We start from the raw sequence: 20,850 nt of genomic DNA, 5'->3' as shown, positions 1-20,850 counted from the left end.
GATTGATGAAATATGGATCCTTCTAAAAAGCTTTGATCTCCCACTCAGGTGCTCTGTAAATTCTCACTTGGAACATGACATAATTAATCCTACTAATTTAGTGAGAAATTAAAAGCAGATTAATATAAAGTGAAATGTCTATGGGTATTGTGTTGGTGACTCCTTTGATGGGTATGTTGATCATTGTCAAGGTGACAGTCATGTGGGAGTTCATCACTTGAAGTCACATTGGCAGTTTTCCTTTGGGCCTTATAGACTGGAATAAAGAGCAAAGTTAATCTTACTACTAGTAATACAGTAATGGTTTTTGTCCAAAACATTGAGCAAATACTAAGATGATTCATTCAAGCTTTATTTTATTAATAGAAAATAAATTTCTTCTCTTGTCCTCTTCCTAAGCAGAACTTGAATTTTTGGTGAATTAGTAATATTAGGAAGGAATTATTACTGTTAGCACACAGTGATTTGACAGGTGTTTGATCCTTGCAGGGTTTGGGCTGCTTTTTAATGTTTGTTTAGATTACTCCTCCAAAATACGCTTATTATATTTCTGACTGTATCTTCACTATTATTCAATAACAGGTGAAAAGCTTCATAATAGCTTAGTAATTTTTTTTTGCTCAAAGGAAATCAGCTGAGTAGGAGGAAAAGAAACTGGACCATTTATAGTTGTCAAGTGGTTGCATAGTAATTAGCCAGTGCTTGGGATATATATTCAGATTCCAGGCTGTCTGCAGTTTGTGCTTTGTCTATTTCAATATTTTTAAATGCTGCTTTCCCACCTTTTCCTGTTTAATAGTTATTGGAAAAGAGTTTCCTTGTTGAGAGGGCTAGAGCTAATGAAAAAGTTAATTTTTAATTTAAAATCATTTGAAGTTCCAGATTGAATTATACATTTTAACGCTAATAGTGCAGAGAATCCCTGTGGATGTCAAAGAAAATTTCCTGTATGTAGGCCTAGAAATGTGGTCTCAGCCACAGAAAATCTATAGGATAGTTTTGTCAAAAATGTGAGGTGGGAAAAGGCATAAACATAGCAGAATCATATCTGCTAAAGCTACTCTGTTAAGCTTTATGACAGTATCTGCAAATTTAAAAAACATTTCAATACACATTGTTTTTGTTGCTTCAGACTCCACTGCTTAACTCTTTGGTATGAGAGGCAGCCATGTTTCACATCTACTCTTCCATCTAATGAGAGCTTAAAAATTAAAACGCAGAGAGTGTTTGTGTTGTGTGCTTTATTTTTCTCTGAACTGTTTTATGGTAGGGTATGAGGAATGTGATGTGACCTCTATGAACTAACATCCATCACAGTACTTTACTATTCTGACTATTGGATAAAATACCTGTCTGCATACAGGTAACCTTTTAAATCTCAGCACTAATGACATCACAGTAGGATATGAAGGCTAGAATACTAGTGATAAAACCAAATGACCCATTTTTACTTTTGAGAAGCTCTAATCTAATGGAATAGAATTTAATCGCGATAGATGAAGACTCCTCCATAGAGACCCACTCCATCTAGGTCAGGGATGGTCAAGTGTGTTGCCTTTGTCATTTTTGTCTTCCATGCCAGATTTATCCTCCATTAGGACTGATAACACCTCATACTTTATGGAAGCTTTTCTACTATAAGTTAGAAATGCCATGGCTATTTTACAGATGAGCATGCACAGAAAGAAAGCATGTGCATGTAAGATGTGTGTTAGCTACATTCATAAGGGACTTTAAAGTGAGTATTCTCCAGGTAAAATCCCATTCAGTAATTTGAACCAGAACTGAAAACGGTTTTCTTAAGCCCCAAAGGAAATTATGGAGGAATCTGGCAGATTTTTTGCACTGTTTTCCACTTGCACATTTTATTTCTGCGGTGTATGTAGCATAGGCAGAGAAATCAGCCTCATTGGTTGTCTCCGTGTTTCTCTTTCTCCTCAGATGCAGACAGACATGCGGACCTATCTGGAAGTCCACTGAAAAGCAAAAGCACTAGGAAACCTTTGGCATGTATCATTGGGTATTTAGGTGGGTATTTCCTAACAGAAGAAAAACTCAACAATTTCTGTATCTTATAATCGGCTATTCAAAATTGACATACCTAAATTAAATGCAAGCCTTTCAAGTAGCTGCAATTGGATACCTTCATATATATAGTCAATTTATTTTATTTCAGAAACTTATTTTTATTACCAAAACACACAAAACATACAGAGATATAGATAGGTTTACTTTTTCTGAAAATATCATTGAATAAAAATGTAATGTATATTTATGGATATAAATACAGATTAAGCAAAAAGGGGAAAATAAGAATCACTAAATTATTAGAGGATGAATTTTTTTTTTAACTGAAGTATAATTGACTTACAATGTTATATTAGTTTCAGGATCACCACATAGTGATCTGCCATTTGTACACATTACAGGATGATCACCGTGATAATTCTAATTACCATCTGTCACCATTCTAGGTTATTATAAAATTAACGATGAATATTCTTAATATTTTTATTTAGATCCTTCCACTATTTCAAACCCACCTCACCCCTCCCCTTAAATAGAGAAAGATTGGTTTATTTACTTTTTTTAAAAAAAAAACCAGATAAAACTGGCTTTTAACCCACCTTTAAACAATATTTATAGTTTTAATGTGCCAATTAAGGTTACTTGAAAGGAAAGCATTAGTATTGCTTTCTGGTTTTTATCATGTTATTTAACTTGGAAGTCGCCAAAGATGATGGTTCCATTTACATTTTGAAATATAATTAGGAATAGTATAAAATTACTAGGCAATAAGCTTTTTTTTTGGAAAGTTTTAAGATAAATAATTTACAAAATAATGACTGCTAAAATGGTTCCTACTATACCTAGAAGCTATAATGGCATGTTTTTATGCTTCTGATATTCTTGCTTTTTCATCTTCTCAGTAAAAGTGAAGTATGTTCTCAGAGTTGCATTGAACCTTATTACTTATATTTGTGAAAGATTTATATTTGTGAAGTGTTCAGACTTAAGACATCCAGTCTTTTAAAAAAAGAAAGATTTATATTTGTGAAGCGTTCAGACTTAAGACATCCAGTCTTTTAAAAATCAAAGTGTAGCCTTAAAGTTGGTATATTATCTGGTCCTCATCAGAGCATCCTAGGAGTCAGAAGTGCATAGCTCCTTCGTTGATGTTATTTTGCCACCTTTTTTCCTGTTTTATTCCTCAGGGCCTAAAGAGTTGCTTTGATAGCCCCCCAAAATATCACATGGTTATCACAGGCACGACCTAGCTCATGGTGATCAAATCCTTGAAGTTTGCTATCTGTGTTCCCTTGCAGGGCCTAATCCTAGAAGCCCCTCCCACCTTGCAAGGGAACGTTTATGATCATAAAAAATAGAATATAATTGCATATTAGTCAGCATTTCCATAGGTAATTATGTGTTCCTGCTATGGGCAAATTGGTTTCTGTGTCTACCAGATAAGCCCAAAGCAGTGCTGTCCTTACTAACTGAACCACTTCCCTATATAACATATTTCTGAGTATTTACTATGTACAAGACACTTCACTAAGTGATTTGGGGAACACCAAGATGAATACAACCTTGCCCTCAAAAATCTTCAAGTAGCAGGGAAGGCACACAGGTGAGAACAATTGAGCAAAGGATTAGATCCTATAAACGAATTACAGGTAATAAGCATTGGGCACTTGGAGGAAGGGATAGTTATTTCTGATGGGAGTTAGGGCAACTTATGTGAAGAAAGTAATAGTTGATCTCAAGCTTGAAAAATAGGTAGTATTTGAATAGATAGAATGTTTTTCCCCTTATGAGGCCACGAGAACTAGATGAACAAAGGTGCTTGAAAATCGGATCAAGGAAGGCAGGTTTTCTGGTCCTGATGGAGCATAGCGTATGGAGGTTGTGATGAAATATGAGGTTGGCAAACCTTCAATACCATGTTGAAAAAAAAATCAGCACTGTAATTTGGTTAGTACCTGATCCATTCCTAAATTTCAGCAAGTGTAGGATTTTGACCAGACCAATACTCCTAACAGCCCTTCCTAAATTTCAGTAAATAAGGCTGATATCCTGGCCCTCACCTGGGAAGACAGGGTGGCTTGTGCATGATTGGCATGTTGGGTAGTGACTCAGAATCAGTGAGCAGGTTTAGCTTTAGAGAAGAGGTTGCCTGGTAGACTGAGGTCCTTAAATCCAATTGCTACAGTGTTGCAATTTCTGTCCATCTACTGACAACTACATACTTCACATAAACACACATGTACCATATGCACATTACAGTTTTGTGATATATCCTCTGTCAAAGTTTTCTTCTTCTGCTTTTTTTTTTTTTTTTGGCCATGCCACGCGGGACCTTAGTTCCCTGACCAGGGATCAAACCCAGGGCCCAGCAGTGGAAGTGCAGAGTCTTAAATCACTGGACCACCAGCGAAGTCCCATCGTCTGCTACTTCTTAACTCTAGTATTTGGAGTTTGGTGTCAGATTTCATCTATATCAAATTGTTTTTCGCTGGGAGTGATTGACCCTGGTCCTGTATCCTAGTTGCAGAGCCAGAGGAGGAATCCTGTTTTTTCAGAAAGCTCTCACACACCAGATGTGCTACATGCTATCTATGTTCCTGGTTTGATGGAGCACAAGGGTAGTTTCCTTTAAGGCTACCTCTCCAGATAGCCTTTGAATTTCTAATTCCTTGAAGAGTCAGATGCCTTATTCCCCTCATAAATCTCATGTTTAAGTGACCTTCTGAAGTGGCTTTTTTCTTTTTTTTTTTGTCTTGTACTCAACAACGTGAAGCTCAGAGCTTCAGCTAGCAGGGGCAGAACCAGCTCCCTTTTGATAAATAAAGCCATGGTAACAGCACTTGAAGTTGATTCATTATGCAAGTACTTGGGAAAATAAGCTGGTTCATAAGGAACTGGCTCTTAGCTCATTAAGAAATAAGAATAAGATGTGTGCCTATTAGCCGATATAAGTGCACACAGATTTTTAATACCACGTTCTGAGTTGAGAAACCTTTCTTCCCCCTGTCAGAGATCCATCCTTCGAAGAAACCTAATGTAATTCGATCTACACCAAGCCTACAAACCCCAGCTACCAAGCGGATGCTCACCACCCCGAATCACACGTCTCTGAGCATTTTGGGGAAAAGAAACTACAGTCATCACAATGGCCTGGATGGTATGTAAGCCCAGGAATTCTGGGGGCTGATCCCGTAGGCAGGGCTTCTCTGCCCTTGCCTGCTCCCGAGTGTTGTCTGCCACGTCCAGGAGTGTGTAACAAACAGGTTCTTCTACGCCCTGATTGAACTGTGTGGGAAGGGGGATATGAGGGAAGGCTGCCATGGGCCACAGGGAAGACATGTTGCCAAGTGACATTTCTCCATCTCCTCAGAAGGGACCTTTTGGTTCACATTTCCTGTTAGGAGGCTTGTTTGAAAATGAAGTCTGTATTTAGCAGTTGCCTCTTCTGGGCGATAATGCTCTTGCTGTGATGCACACTCACTGCTCCTATATGTTTTCTTGAGCAGAAGGGATTATTTCGCCTTATGTCTGAGACAGCAGTGCTGTCTGGGGGTTCTTCAGTGTTCTGTGGATCATTTTAAATTTGGCATTTGTCCCTGACTTCTTTCACCTTATAAATGTTCTTAATTGCTCAAGAGTACTACAAGTCACGAAAAGAATTGCATGGTTGATGTCTTAAATACAGAGAGAATAATTTGTTTGAAATGGAAAAACTGAGAGATATCACCTCTTATGCAAAGTGCTTCTCTTGGGCTTGGCCATATAATGGCTCTTCAGGTGGAACTGAATTATCTTCCCATTCAGACTATAAACACAAGTGTAACAAATCATCCAGGCAGTATATATTGTTGATCTCAATATTCAGTATTGAATTTCAATATTCAATATTGATTTCAACTCCTGGAGTTTGAAGATGTCTTGATTGTTTAAATGTTGGCATTTATTTATGAATAAAACTGTCTCCAGGCTTTTCATGCCTTGTGGGACTCTAAATTCCTTCATTGACAGTAAATTATTTATAACGAGGCCGTGGAGCAAGGATGTGGAATAGACCTTCTAGTAATAATTTCCCATGGTTATTTTCCTTCAGTATGACTTTTGATAGTTATGGTGATGTCAAAATGAATAAAAAATTGAGGGTGAAGAGTTTAGTTTGCATTTATAGGATATCAATGTGTTGTAGATTTAATTCTCCTCTCTAGGTCTCATTTTTCTTAATCACTTTCATTTATTCAACCAACGTTTATTGAGCACCCACCAAGTTCCAGGCACTGTGCTTTCAAGAATTTAGCTACACAGTAGTTTTGCAGAAATACTTCCTTGCTAATGAGAACATCGGCCATCCTTGCCTCGATATGCCTGATGTCTAGTCAGAAGAAGTCCAAGGAAGGATTGTGTCAAACTGTGGAGATTGGATTTCTTTCCAGCTTTTCCTTGCCCACAGCGTGGGACCTTTAGGTTCAGGCTTAAATGGAATAAAGAATCTTTCTTTTCCATCTTATCACCTCCCTGGACTGTCTAGGTATATAGTCCTACTGCAGAAAGTAAGTTCTGGTTTATTTGATATTTATATATTCTTTATGGTAAAAAGACTCTCGCTGTGACTGATGCTGGAATGCAGCTTTCTACTATCTTTCTCCACTCACACCTCATGGTCATGGTCATTCTGGGCCCCAGTCCTACTCCTGCATTGCAGCTCCTTTTGTTCTTTCCTTGTATCACAGGAACCTGTCTCTTTGGAATTTCTAAAAAATGCCATTATGTAGTGTTTCCTCTCTAGGGCTGTTTGTCCCATTTCCTTCTGAATGAATACTTTTGCGAGGTCATTGCTTCTCTGCTCTGAACAGGAGGAATGGACAGGGCACACAACGAATCCCTGGTGTTATGTTGACTGAATCCTTCAGCCTTGTTGAGGAACAGACACTTGTCTCATTTTCTGAAGAGACCTAGATGTTACACTTTTTTCAAAACCCATTTGTCTTTGCTCCCCTGTCATGGTACAGAGAGGAAGGCTGCTGACATGTGCCTTACCTGCATTATCTCATCTGATTCCGTTGACAGAAGGTTTCAGGTCAGGGGACTTAACTGTTTTGCATAACATGGTATCTCTACTGCCTGGCACAGTGCCTGGAACTTGGGGGGTGCTCAGTAAATGTTAGTTGAATAAATGAAAGTGATTAAGAAAAATGAGACCCAGAGAGGTGAATTAACTCTTCCAGAGTTACCAAGTACTCCGTAAATGGGTTGGGGTTCCCATCCAGGTGTGACTGATTTCAGAGTCTGCTCTTTTTTTTTTTTTTTTTTTTAATTTATTTATTTTTGACTGTGTTGGGTCTTCATTTCTGTGCGAGGGCTTTCTCTAGTTGCAGCGAGCGGGGGCCACTCTTCATCGCGGTGCGCGGGCCTCTCACTGTGGCGGCCTCTCTTGTTGCGGAGCACAAGCTCCAGACACGCAGGCTCAGTAGTTGTGGCTCACGGGCCTAGTTGCTCCGTGGCATGTGGGATCTTCCCAGGCCAGGGCTCGAACCCGTGTCCCCTGCATTGGCAGGCAGATTCTCAACCACTGCGCCACCAGGGAAGCCCCAGAGTCTGCTCTTTTAACCACTGTTATAAATGAAGTTGAGGCTCTCAAACGTGCTGTATTAGTCAGCAAGGTAGAAACTACATAAGTTATTTTAACAGCTCTTGTAATATCAGAAATCAATATGACAGATATTGAAGGACAGAATAGGTAAATGGGGAGCATGGGCTGGGGGACAGGAAACAGCCACCATCACTAGAGCTGTGAGAGCAAAAGGGACAAGTTGGGGTTATCACAGCTAGAAGCCCAAAGAGCTGGAACTCAGACCCTTGAGGAAAGGGCGCTGCTCTGTCGGTGCTGGCATCACTCAGAAAGTGTGATGCGGCTGCTTCTGGGCGTGTGAAGACAAGCTGGGGACCGACACACACTGCTGCTGCTCCTCGGGGTGATGCTGGCAGGAGCAGGAAGGAGCAAGCCTCTTGCCTTGTAGGTGCCCTCGGGCACCCCCTGCTGGTGCAACAGGGATCTGGATGGCAGACCTGAAATGGATTTACAGAGTCCCAACCCCACCCAGAATCGCAAAGCTGAGTTTAAGTGGACGGACGTGGAGCTGAGAGGCAAAAGTGGAACAGAAACACATATTTTAGAAAATGTCCCCATTTTTGTATTCCCTGTGGACCTTTTCCTTGGGATAATTCATCTGTTTCTTGTTTCCTCAGGATATAAGATCCTGACTAACGTGAGTTTCCAAGGTGAACTCAAAGTACTAGAAAAAAATGTTAGGCTAATAGTGAGTTTTCATGGGAGAGTTAATACCATTATACACTGGAATTGGTAGGTACAAATTCATGGAAGAGCTTTGCCCTGTGTGATCCAATAATAAAATCAGTTAGCACTGCTGTAATTATCAGCATGTCAGACAGATGAGCACACCAAACAGGATGTTGGTGGGCAGAACTAATCTAACTGGAAGCAAAGCCTGATTGTACTGAGATATCCAGGTCTCTCAGCTTTAGGGCTTCCTGTCCCCTTAGCAGCTTGCCCCCTTTGCTCAGCCTCCACCCTCAGTTGGAGGTTCTTCATAATGGGAAGAGAGTCTCTGGATTTCTGCTGGTAGAAAGGATTTTACCTGACATTTAAAAAAAAAAAAAGATGGACAGCTCCTTCTTATCTTCTGAAACTCACTGTCTTTCACCTGGCCCTGGCCCTGGTCCTTTAAAGGCCCTGGTATGACTGGGGGCTGGAAGTCAGCACTCTGTGTCCTCTGAACCTGTGGCACCCAGCCACACACAGGCCTCTGTGAATGGAGCTTAAATTCCAAGGGTAAAAAACAAAACCTGCATACACAAGAAGCCTCATTTTTTGGAGTCAGTGTAGACTTACCCAGGTCCGTATCAGTCCCCCAACTTTCAGCCTTTCCTGTCAGGCTGTAGGTCCAGTGGTGTGCACATGCTTTCCAAATCCTGTCTCCTTTTCTGACTTACAGATGCTTTGATGACATTCCTAATGCCAGCCAACCAAGTATCTACCACATTTGGCTGACTTTGGCTAACACCAGGTGGCTGTGAAGAGAGGAGGCCCTGAGATCAGTGGGGATAGAAGAGGCATTACTTTCCATGTCTGAGAGCCCAAAAGGGAGGGCAGCAGGGGAGGTGGAATTTGTCTGTGCCATGGAAGAAAGCACATCTGACTGTTCAGAGTCAGAAGGGATTAATTGCTGTCTTCTCTGATCATTTCCTACGTGGCTTTGGGTAAATCACTTGGTTTCCTTAACCTTTTTTTTTTTTTCCCCTCTTCCGTAAAGTACAGATTTCATTTGCCTTAACGGTGTTGTTATAATGATTAAAAATTTTCACCTACTTTACACCACTTGATCTTCCAAACACTTTATGAGGTAGGTGTTATAACCTGCATTTTAATAATGAAAAAATCTGAAGCTCAAAGAGATGAAGGGATTTGCCCAAAGTCACACTGCTAGCAAGTAGCAGAGATGAGATATAAACTCCAAGTCTAAGGTTGTTTCCACTGGGTAAATAAGCATCCCTGATCTGTGTGTTGAGTACAGCACGTACCTGGGAGATGTTTCTGTTTTCTGTGTATCGGAGATGGGTTTGTGTCTGCAAATATAGAGAGGAATGTAGAGCAATTTTTCTTTGCTCAGACTGCGAAGTGTAAGCCATTATTGTCTAATCAAAGCCGTCACCTCCATCTCCTGCCTCTGTGAAGCTCCTCTGCCCATATCGTACCCCCTCCTTTTTCTGGAACTTAGGGGATAGGAGCTATATTAGTGTCAGAGAGAGGGGAGAAAAAAGTAATAGAGAAAAGCCACAATCACTTAAAGGTGAGATGTGTTTCAATTAAATTATATGATATTCCCAGCATTGACTCTGACACATAGTAGGTGTTCATTAAGTGTTAAGATTCCATCCCCTCCTTTAAAGAAGAACTATTGTTAATGTTCTATTTTGAAAATTGTTACAATATCAATCAAAGTTTTTTTAGTCATATGTGAATTGTATATAAATAAAATGTCAATACTTTCCTTATAATTACATTGATTTCTTGCCTAAAGGTATGATTCTCAAAAAAAATGACTCTTCGATTTGCTTGAAGGTAAATCGGTATGTTCCAATGTATATTTGCACATAAAAGGGGACGGTATCTATAAAGAAAAATTGCCCTTAAGTTATTTAGAAGAGTATTAAAGACAAAATTAGGTTTCTAAAGAGGGCTCATTCAACTTCCTGTAGGTTCCTGTGATGAGAGACCCTACGGCAAAGGGGATGGAACACCATCCACCTGAGGCAGCGAAATCTTTTTCAGAGTGAAGGCTGGGTCAGAAAAGACTCCAGAGATGAGAGGGCAGAGGGGTTGTACAGGCATCTCTCACCCTGTCCTGACCCCCTAAGGAGATGCCTGGGATCCCCTCCCCACCCGCTGTCAAGATGCTTGAGTTTTGGTCAATCAGCAGATCTTCCATTGCACTGCACAGGGACGAGGGGACTTCCTGCTATGTCTCCATCTTTATCAGATGGGGACCCTTGAGAATAGCTTCTGCTGTGTAGTGATAACAGACCAAGGGAGCATCAGCTGGGGGTGCTCTTAACCTTTCTCTGAGATGGCATGGCTTTTGTTCCAAGGGTACTGCTGAAGCAGGACTCAGTGTGTCAGGAAAACCAAAGGAACAGGTTCAGAAGAGAGGTGAGTTTTCAGTGGGACAGAGTCAGGTCATCTGAGCGAGGAAGTTGATGAATTGTACAATAAACTTCTTTTTAATCTGCTCTCCTCTGGCTTATTTCCCCTGCGGTATGTGAGTATACTGCAGATCGTTATTTTTCTTATTCGTTTTCTGCATTGAGTAACAACATTTCTCAATGTCTTTATACCATGAAGAGGGTATCTAATGTGGATGCCTCTAAGTATAATATTATGATCTGGTGTGTGAAGACTGTCCTTTTGATGACTTGTTTCTGAAATCAGTGATTCAGCAGCTCCAACTGTTTGTTTCCCACCCTGGGAAATGGGTGGTGGTGAGGGCCATTGTACCAGTGAGAGAGCTCTGGGAATGCATCTGCTGTCTTCACAAATCCCAATAAAAATAGACTTCCAGGAGCGGCTGACGGTGCTTCTCGGCATGCTTCGGCCCAGGCTGCCTTCTGTCAAAATTTTTATGTCATTTCAGAAGACTAAACCATTTTTTATGGAAGAACATTGAGTGCCCCTGGACTCACCTCTGGTCTCCTGTCCCAAGGTATAATGTTATAACCTGATTAAATATATCAAAGTACCTTGGAGTTTTGTTTTTTTTAATAAATTTATTTATTGATTATTATTTTTTTTATTTTTGGCTGTGTTGGGTCTTTGTTGCTGCACGCGGGCTTTCTCTAGTTGCGGGAGCGGGGGCTCCTCTTCGTTGCGGTGCGTGGGCTTCTCATTGCGGTGGCTTCTCTCGTTGTGGAGCACGGGCTCTAGGCACGTGGGCTTCAGTAGTGGCACACAGGCTTAGTTGCTCTGCGGTATGTGGGAGCTTCCCAGACCAGGGCTCGAACCTGTGTCCCCTGCATTGGCAGGCAGATGCTTAACCACTGCGCCACCAGGGAAAGCCCCTTTCAAGTTGTTTTCAGTTTTTATAATGGATCATTATGGCCCAGAGTTTGTTGAATGTGAAGCAATTATAGAAGCTTATCTAATGTATCTGGAGAGTGTAAGGACTGCTGAAGCATCTTCTGAGGGCAGCGGATGTTCTCTCACACTGTGAAGCCATAGGAGCGGGGGTTGTAGAGGAAGACAGGCCCAAGTACCTTAGGTGTGAATAATCAACACCTTGGTGTTTTGACACATTCTGGAAGGATGCCAAATTGGCCACCCCGGGACCATTGCTGGGTTTACTAATAAATATCACAGTTTCTTCCAGAGAATAGTCTTGTCCTGACCCCTGAGGAAAATGCTAGTGTGTGAGCCTGTAAGAGGTCTAGGTTTGAGACCCTCTCAGCAATATGGAGGTCTTAGAAGAGTGACTGAAGTCCGTGGTAGTTACGCAAGGGCCGTCAACTGTGAGAGCCAGCCCTGGCCTCCTCAATAAGTGTCTCTGTTTACCTGCAAGGGTCATTACAGGAAACCTTTTTAACCAACCTATCCCTGTGTATTCCCATTCTCAGTGACGTAGAAGGTGAACCTCTGAGAAAGAAAGTGAACCTCTGACTTGATAGCTGGGTCCCAATTTTGGCAGGAAGGGTAGATGCTTGGAAAAGGAAAGGGAAGACAGCAGAGGGAGGGAATTGGGTCCCTGAGAAACAGTTCTTCCTCAGCAGAGGTTTGACTCATTCATCCAAAGAGCAGGCACAAATGTCTGAGAAAGCTATTGGGACATCAGTATTAGATCTTGATGCCCCAGGGAAATAAAGACCAACTCCAGAAACCAATTGATTTAGGCATCTCCCTACACAGTCTCTTTATTTTTTATTTATTTAATTTTATTTTTAAAATAAATTTATTTATTTTCGGCTGCGTTGTGTCTTTGTTGCTGTGCATGGGCTTTCTCTAGTTGCGGTGAGCAGGGGCTACTCTTCTGTGCGGTGAGGGGGCTTCTCATTGCGGTGGCTTCTCTCATTGCAGAGCATAGGCTGTAGGCGCGCGGGCTTCAGTAGTTGTGGTTCGCAGGCTCTAGAGCGCAGGCTCAGTAGTTGTGGCACACGGGCTTATTAGTTGCTCTGTGGCATGTGGGATCTTCCCCAGCCAGGGCTTGAACCTGTGTCCCCTGCATTGGCAGGCGGATTCTTTTTTTTTTTTTTGGCTGCGTTGGGTCTTCGTTGCTGCGCTCAGACTTTTCTAGTCACAGCGAGCAGGGGCTAGTACTCTTCTTTGCGGTGTGCAGGCTTCTCATTGCGGTGGCTTCTCTTGTTGCAGAGCATGGGCTCTCGGGCGCACGGGCTCAGTAGTTGTGGCTCGCGGGCTCCAGAGCGCAGGCTCAGTAGTTCTGGCGCACAGGCTTAGTTGCTCTGCAGCATGTGGGACCTTCCCGGACCAGGGCTTGAACCCGTGTTCCCTGCATTGGCTGACAGATTCTTAACCACTGCGCCAGCAGGGAAGTCCCTGCAGGTGGATTCTTAATCATTGCGCCACCAGGGAAGTCCCAAAACCTGGACATTTTATGATTCTGCATCACTGAAGGTAATCTGAGGTATTGGATGACAGCAGTGACTTAAATCTGCTGGGTACTTTTTCCTCCAGTGCTCTTCAGATCATCTGGGATGAAGACTTTGCGAGCTTTCTTAATCACGGGCTGTGGCTTCAGTGCTTCCTCAGAGAACTTGGGTTTGCGAGGGTCAAACATTTCCTGCCCGGGGATGCTGGAGAGGGCAAGGTCGGCCGGGTCTGGCTCATAGCCCACCAGGACCTGGATGGTGTCAGGGTCAATGGGGCTCGGAATATTGCGGTTGGCTGGCAACAGCTGGTCTGGTCTGATGGGGCTTTGCATGCAGTTTGGAGATGGGATGCCAGAGTGAATGGGTGCAGAGGTCCGACTGCTGAGGTCCATGACGGAGGGGGCAGCTGACGAAGCCGGCTGCGGCCCGGGAGGGTGAGGGCTGTGGTCATGCTGAGACGGGCTGGGGGGAATGCCATTTTCCGACAAAAACTCCTCCAGGTCCATGTATTCCACCTGGAAAGTATCTCCGTCATAGGGAAGCGTTTTGTCCCATAAGGTGGGTCCCAAGAATGCTGACTGGGGGAACGTCGGGCTCTTACTCTCATCATCCAGCTTCTTTTCCTTTATCTTTACTAAATGTGTCTTCGTGATGAAGGGGGAGCTTCAGTGGGTTCTCCAGCAAGGACCCGAGCACACCGTAGGGAGGTGGGATAAAGGTGGGATTCAGTGGGAGTGGTCGGGACATTTTCTCCATCGCTATGCACTCAATTTTTTTTTTTTCTTAAAAAAAAACCCACCCCAACCTCCCCCCAAAATGTTGCTGAGCTTCTTCCTCCGTCCTTTGCCAAAAGTTCTCGCTTTCAAGGCGGTGGAGACAAGGGAGGAAAAAAAAATTACCTATGTCTTTATAAATGCATCTGCATAAAAATATAAATATATCTGCATAAAAACAAAAAACTTTCAGGTTCGCAGTGCAGTCCCCAGGGAGCGCGCCAAGTGCCCGTGGGCTCCTCGACGACGTGCAGGATGCTCTCACTTGCCTCGAACCCCTCGTCTTGTAAAATGTTCAAAATTGCGAAAAGGAAAAAAAAAAGACGCAGACGGCTGCAGAGGGCGGAAGGCACCGCACCAACCGGCCGCATCGGGCCCTCCCACCCCACCCCCTCCCTGCGCCGGGGGCCGCTGCTCCCCCGGCCTCGCTGCCCACAGTCTCTTTAGATCCCAGTAAAGAAGTGAGCAGAAGTCTTCCGAATCTGCAGAGCCCCAGGGGCAATGAAAATGGAAGGATTTGTCACAGCCTAGTTGATCTGGAGACTCCCACTGGGTTTATTTTAAGCTTCCCAACCTTGCTCATTATTTTCCTTCAGTGTTTCCTGTTTTCCCTTCCAGATGACTGAGCACTCTTTAAGCTCAGAAAACATGAGTTATAATTTATGCGTGTTCCTCCCTCAACCAAATATTTATTTTTATCAGCAACTATTTACATATCCATGAATATGAAAAGTAATTAATGTAAAACTGAAGAGCAAGCTTGAACGCAGCTTTGTTATTAGATGGAGCTTCCTAAGAAGATATCTGAGAAGACCCTTTCCGTGATGGTCTGATTGCAGCGGCACTGAGCGCCTACAGGAACCCCTCTGGGGTAGTCAGTGAGCTAGGCCAAGAGCGAGTCCTGGGGAAACAGGGCTGATTACATTTAAGGCATCTGGGACCAGACAGCAGAAAAAAGGAGCAAAATGTTGGGCCTCCTGCATTGCTCTTCTAATTTTCTTCTTGTTTCTCTCCAGTTTTCTTTCCCTGCAGCTTTTTTCTCTACTTTCTGGAGAGTACTACCTTACTCAACTTTATATTCAAACCAGATTTGTCTAATTTCTCCCTTTAAGTCTGCCAATTTTTACTTCATGTAATTTTGAAATTCTGTTATTGAGTATGTAGTTAGAATTTTTATGTCTTTTTGACCTTTTTATCACTATGAAATGATCCTTTTTATTTCTGTTAAATTCATCTATTTTGTCTGATATTAATATGAACACACCAGTTTTCTTTTTCTCCTGTTTTTAGTCTTTTTTTTAAAGGTTTAAAAATAGCCTTTTATTTTTCATATACACAGACACACACAGACATACACACACGTACATATATGTATGTATGCATTTTTTTATGGAGAGAAAAGTTTACATTTTATTTTAGAACTGAGTCTGAAAATACTAAATTACTAGAATTCCCTTTTTATGCTGCTCCTCATATAATTTGGAAAACAATAAGTTTTTTTTAAAAAGTTTTATTGGATTATAGTTGATTTACAATATTGTGTTAGTTTCAGGTATACAGCAAAGTAAATCTGTTTTATATATATATATCTCCATTCTTTTTAGATTCTTTTCCCATATAGGCCATTACAGAGTATTAAGTAAAGTTCCCTGTGCTATACAGCAGGTTCTTACAAGTTATCTGTTTTATATATAGTATTGTGTATATGTCAGTCCCAATCTGTTTTTAGGTTTTTTGTTTGTTTGTTTGTTTTTGCGGTACACGGGCCTCTCACTGTTGTGGCCTCTCCCGCCGCGGAGCACAGGCTCCAGACACGCAGGCTCAGCGGCCATGGCTCACGGGCCCAGCCGCTCCATGGCATGTGGGATCCTCCCGGACCGGGGCACGAACCCACGTCCCCTACATCGGCAGGTGGACCCTCAACCACTGCGCCACCAGGGAAGCCCTGTTTTTAGTTTTATAAATGAATTTTTCTATTTTTATTAAACTCAAAAATAAAATGATTCTTATCACATCTCTAAAGCTAGCACATGTTGTTTCAGCACAGATTTTAAAAACCCTATAAAGCTATTTTTAATAGTATGCTGTTTGTGTTTTGTGGAGACTGTATCTTTCCTTACTTCTTTGAAGATATTAATGATAGTGTTTTTCGTTTCTTGAGTTTTCTTCTCCATGAATAATCTATGTCTTCTAATTTGTGTTCTTCTCTTTGTGTGTTTTGGTCTCTAATATTTGTGTTAGAGGTTTCTTCCTGATGACCTTTGGTTGTGTAATAATGTTTAAGAGTAGGAGACTAAAATAAGATGAAATCTCTGTGCTTGAGCCTATAGTGCACTTCACAGTATGGTGATCAGGCCGAGCTGTTTGTTGGGTGGCCCAAATGCCAGTATCTTCAGGTCTTTTTCTACAGACTGGTCAAGTTTCCCAGAGAAGATTCTTCCCATCTATCTGAGTCCATCCAGGCTGCTGTAACAAAATATTACAGTGGGTGGCTTATAAACAACAGGGATTTGTCACAGTTCTAGGGGCAGGGACGTCTAAGATCAGGGTGCCAGCATGGCTGGGTTCTGGCGAAGGCCCTGCTCCAGGTTGCAGACTGCCATCTTCTTGCTGTGTCATCACATGATGAAAGGAGCTAGGGGACATGTGGGGTCTCTTTTATAAGAGCATTAATCCCATTCATGAGGGTTATACCCTCATGACCTAAGCACTTCCCAAAGGCTCTACCTTCTAATACCATCATACTGGGCATTAGGATTTCAACATAGGAATTTTGTGGGACACAGACATTCAGACCACAGCGCAGTCTGTTTTCCAGAGAATAAAGTTTTGGCCGTCTGCTTTCTGGGAACTCAAGGGGAAGAAGGCTGGCGGTCTCACCATTCAGTAGGCATATGTTCACGTGATCCCTACGTTTGGGGATTGGTAGCTCTGCCCTCAACTGTGCTTGGTGCCTTGTGTCCCTTAGGCCTGAGACCCTCTGTTTGGTCCTCTTTAGAGAATAAACATCCAGACTTATGGGAGGTGGGCAGTTGCCTAGGGGTATGGAGTCAGGAGAGCTTCTCAAACAGCCTTCAACTAACCCTTACTGCAGTCTCCCTCCCCCACTTCCAGAGGTGTCTGGTGTCAGTTCCTTTGTATAAACTGGGTTCTCAGCTTTTCACACTGCCAGCTTCAGCCTTGGAATTCTTGAGTACATAGTCTGTTGTCACTTGTTTATCTGCTTTCTGGGCTCCAAAATCCTGATAATGGTTTCTCCTCTGGGTTTTAGAAGGGAGGGAAATTAACTCAGACGCCAGTAGCTGGAAACCTTAAAAAAGGTTGTTGCCATTGCATCAGTTGGTTAGATAGAGTGCAGAATCTCCAAGGCCATGGATTTTATGTACTTCTGAATAGTCAAACCAGAAGGGAGAATTTTGTAAAAAAAAGTGCTTATGAATCAGGGATAGTATAGACCAAAGTAGCATATGTAGATTGATACATTTGAGAATTTATTTATAAGCATAAAGGGAAATGATTTGGGCTACATCATCTAGGAAGGAGACCTGAGAATGGGTATAGATCTTTTCCTGGGGCCCTCTGCCATGCTGGGGGCCTGTGTATCTGGGACCCTGCACGTGGCTCTGGTTCGTTGCTTCAAGGAAGCACAGTGGGGCTGAGGAAGCTTTGAGCAGGGAGACGTGAAGCGGTACAAGGGCAGGTGGTAAGCACTGGGGTTCTTCAGCCCAGAATGCAAAGAGGTGACATATTTCAACTTAAAACCATGGCCAGTGTGGAGAAGGCAGGTGTGACGCCAGATCCCGAGCTGCTGGGAGGAGAGGGTTGCTTTTGAACCTGGAGCAGGTAAGTTTAGCACAGATAGAAGAAAGCGTAATTTACCATGGCAGGTCGGAAGCTTGGAAAGCTATTTACAAGCGACTCTTCTGGCAGATGGCTTAATTCCATAGGGGGGTGGACAAAAAGAGAGAGGCTTCTGAGAGATACTGGAGATACTGACACACACATAACCCTTAATTTAGACACTGAAGAGGGCAGTATGCTCTTACTGGGTTGGATGGAGAATGGGGCGGCTTGGAGTAGTAGGAAAAACTTTACCTGAATTAAGAAGATCTGTGTTCAAATCCTGACTCCTCAACTTACTCGCCCTGTGACCTTGAGCAATTTCCTAACCTTTCTGACTCTCACAAGGTTCTGGTGAAAGTTAAATAAGGCAGTTCCGTAACCTATCAATAAAGCAAGTTAGCCCAGTCCTGAACTAAATTGTCTGGGTTTTAATTTAACACGTATGTGCTGAGCCCTATCAAATACCAGGCTGTGTGCATATATCTCCCCTATTCTAGAAAGGCTCATGAAGTGAAGGTGCAGCTCTGCTCTATCCTGCAGACCTTCCTCAGGATGGCGGGAGGCTGTGAAGGTGAGCGTCCCTGTGTCCTAACCCTGTGTCCTCTCCTGGTTGCAGAGCGTGTGATGAGGGAGAGTATCTGAGCCCTGCCTTGGCCCGAGCAGCTGATCCCATCTCAGCAGACACCCCCCACTTCCCTCTTAGCCACTTTCCTGATAACCGAGCAGAAGTTTTCACAACATACTGTGTAACACCAGATGGTGACGTAGTTTGCCAGCACTTCTCCTTTTCATTTACTTGTTTCTTTTGAGAGTGTCTGGATGCCCAGCTCTGGGACAGGAGAGTTGAAGGTTTGGGGGCAAGTGGAGCGGGTGGGAACGACAGACACTGTGACACTGTGGGTGTTTGAGTTCACTCCCCTTCTGCAGAAAAATATGTCCCTAGCCTCCGAGTGCCCACATCATATGATTAGTTGTGGTTACCTCAGATCAGGGTGTGCCTCCTGCAGGCCAGGTGTGTTCCCCATTTCTCAGCATCCAGTCAGAGAGGTTCCGTGATGTTGCTCTGATACGCATGTCAGCACTTGCCTGGTGTGTTGCAGCGTCTTGCCGGTAACCACTACACCTGCCCATCCAAATCCCAGCTTTAAAGGTACTTCAGTGTCATTCACATATCTTCTTGGCCTCAATTAAACTTTCCTTATGTCCACCCCTAAACGACATTGCGAGCTCTCATTTGAATCAATGCCCGACCTCCTTTCCTTGAAGGTTGTGATGGTGGTGGTGGGAGGCCTGATCCGCCCTTCCTCTCACCTTGCCTCCGCCGTCGGAACCTGTTTAACTTCGACCCTGTTTCTTTCCTTTTCCAGAATTCACATGCTGCGTGTCAGACTGAGCTATCCCTGTTTAACCCTATAATCCAAGACTTGCTACTCTGTTCTGCTGATGTTTACGGCCGTGCCACGAGGCAGCCCCCTCCCCAGAGCATTTCAGTGGGAGACCTCCACGCGCCCCATGGAGACTCGATGGGGCAGGGGAAGAAACTGCAGGAGTGTACATCCCCAAGGCTGTGTCTCCTTGTGTGAATCAGTGTCACCTTGCTTTCCTCTCAGAGACCTCGCTGCCCCAGGGGGGACCTGCCTGGGGAATCGAGGGGCTCAGGGAGCCACTCCACGTCCCCGCTTCTCCGGCGCTCCGCACCCTGGGCACTGCGGCTCCTGGGGCAGTGGGGCTGCTGCGGGCTCAGAGCCGCTGCTGCCCTGCATGTGCCAGCTCAGCTCTGTCATCAGCTGTGTGGATGTGTACACGAGGGACACGGCATCTTTCTGAATGGATTTTTCTTAAGAAATGTGCCAGTGTTTATGCAGTTCATGATATTTCCCCACATCCTTGCTGTCACTGTCACTCAGCTTTGACCTCAATAGGCTTCATTCCCCATTTTTTTAATGGGAAAATTTTGTCCTTCACCCCAGGCGTCCTGTATTTGACCCCCTCCCCCACCCCCACCCCCGCCAAGGTACAGAATTACCTACGGTTCTGACAAAACATAAGAAAGTCGTCTTTGGGAAGCCTGTGCACTCTTTATGTCCTCTGTACTTTGTCTTTGGAGAGCAGTTGGCATTCTGCTCGGTTCCATGCAGCTCCACCTGAGCTGAGTGTGGGTATCACTGTGACCAGCCATCGTGTCCTGCCCTGTTCCTTCACAGCCAGAGCAGCTGACGGGCAGCTGCAGCCAGGTCGGCCCTTCTGTGAGTCCATTCACCCAGGTAGATTTTAAGCAGGTGGAGTCTGTGTGGCCTAGAAGGGTGAAGTGAGAGAACTGTGTCTGCGGGTGAGTCTGTGTGTATGACACCATGAGCCCCCCCGACCCTTCCAACCCAAACATACCTGTGAGCCCCTGTGCCTAGGCCCCGGGAGACCTGCCTGCGACCTGGTTTCTACTGTCTGCTCAGCACTGGCCCTGCTGGCATCACAGGCAGAGTGCTCTGCGGTTCTGTGTACACAGCCACGGGGACAGGAGTAACTTAGTGCCCCATTGGCTCCCTGAGCAGGTGTGAGTCTGGCCACTCCCCTGCCTCTGTTTGCAGGTTCTGGCTGCAGGGCACAGGGTCCCAGCAGCGTGAAAGACAGCTGGAGTTTGACCTCCCAGGCATCCCTGGAGTCCTCAGCTGGGAGACAGCTGGGTGGCTGGTAGTAGGTGCCCCGCACGGCCAGGTGGTTGCAGGACAGAGTGGCTCCAATTGCGTTGAACACCCCACCGCCACCCAAGCAGAGCGCGGTATCCCTAAAATGACGATGACCCTCTAGATGCCTAGATCTCAGAGCGTGGGTTCAGCTCAGCAGAGAGGATGTGATGTGTGATGGCTGAGGGCGACTCTCGGAGCTGGAGCTGCCTTTTCCCTTTCCAGCCTTGCGGTCATCGTGGCTCCTCTTCCCAGGAGGGGTCGGTTCTCATCTTAGGCTTTGGCGGGGTGACCCTGGGGACATTCTCACCACTGCCAGCTCCTGGAGCTGTTCCGGCTCTTGGCTTGGGGCCCCGTGG

The 20,850-nt window shown here is 44.1% G+C and overlaps 1 protein-coding gene and 1 pseudogene across 12 annotated transcripts in view; one reads left to right on the top strand and one right to left on the bottom strand.

The window, feature by feature from the left end:
- MTA3 (metastasis associated 1 family member 3) overlaps positions 1-19,876 on the top strand; it is a 156,120-nt gene extending 136,244 nt beyond the window's left edge. For 7 of the 12 annotated variants that reach the window (XM_027113277.1, XM_027113274.1, XM_027113272.1 and 4 more), the window contains 3 exons: positions 1,942-2,028; positions 5,039-5,185; positions 9,036-10,098. In XM_027113277.1, coding sequence (XP_026969078.1) covers positions 1,942-2,028; positions 5,039-5,185; positions 9,036-9,091 — 290 coding nt within the window. In that variant the 3' untranslated portion in view covers positions 9,092-10,098. Of the gene's footprint in view, positions 1-1,941; positions 2,029-5,038; positions 5,186-9,035; positions 10,099-11,231; positions 11,255-18,307 lie in introns of those variants that run through there. The other 5 variants (XR_003434068.1, XR_003434067.1, XM_027113269.1 and 2 more) reach the window with 5 other exon arrangements.
- Positions 13,098-14,358, bottom strand: LOC113623796 (hepatic leukemia factor pseudogene; annotated as a pseudogene).
- Positions 19,877-20,850: the final 974 nt, after the last annotated feature.

This window comes from Aethalodelphis obliquidens, unplaced genomic scaffold (assembly GCF_003676395.1).
Source record: "Aethalodelphis obliquidens isolate GAN/ISIS:26980383/991018 unplaced genomic scaffold, ASM367639v1 scaffold12, whole genome shotgun sequence".
In the NCBI taxonomy this organism is placed as follows: domain Eukaryota; kingdom Metazoa; phylum Chordata; class Mammalia; order Artiodactyla; family Delphinidae; genus Aethalodelphis; species Aethalodelphis obliquidens.
The sequence above is the reverse complement of the archived record's forward strand: the minus strand, read 5'-3'. Positions and strand labels throughout refer to the sequence as shown.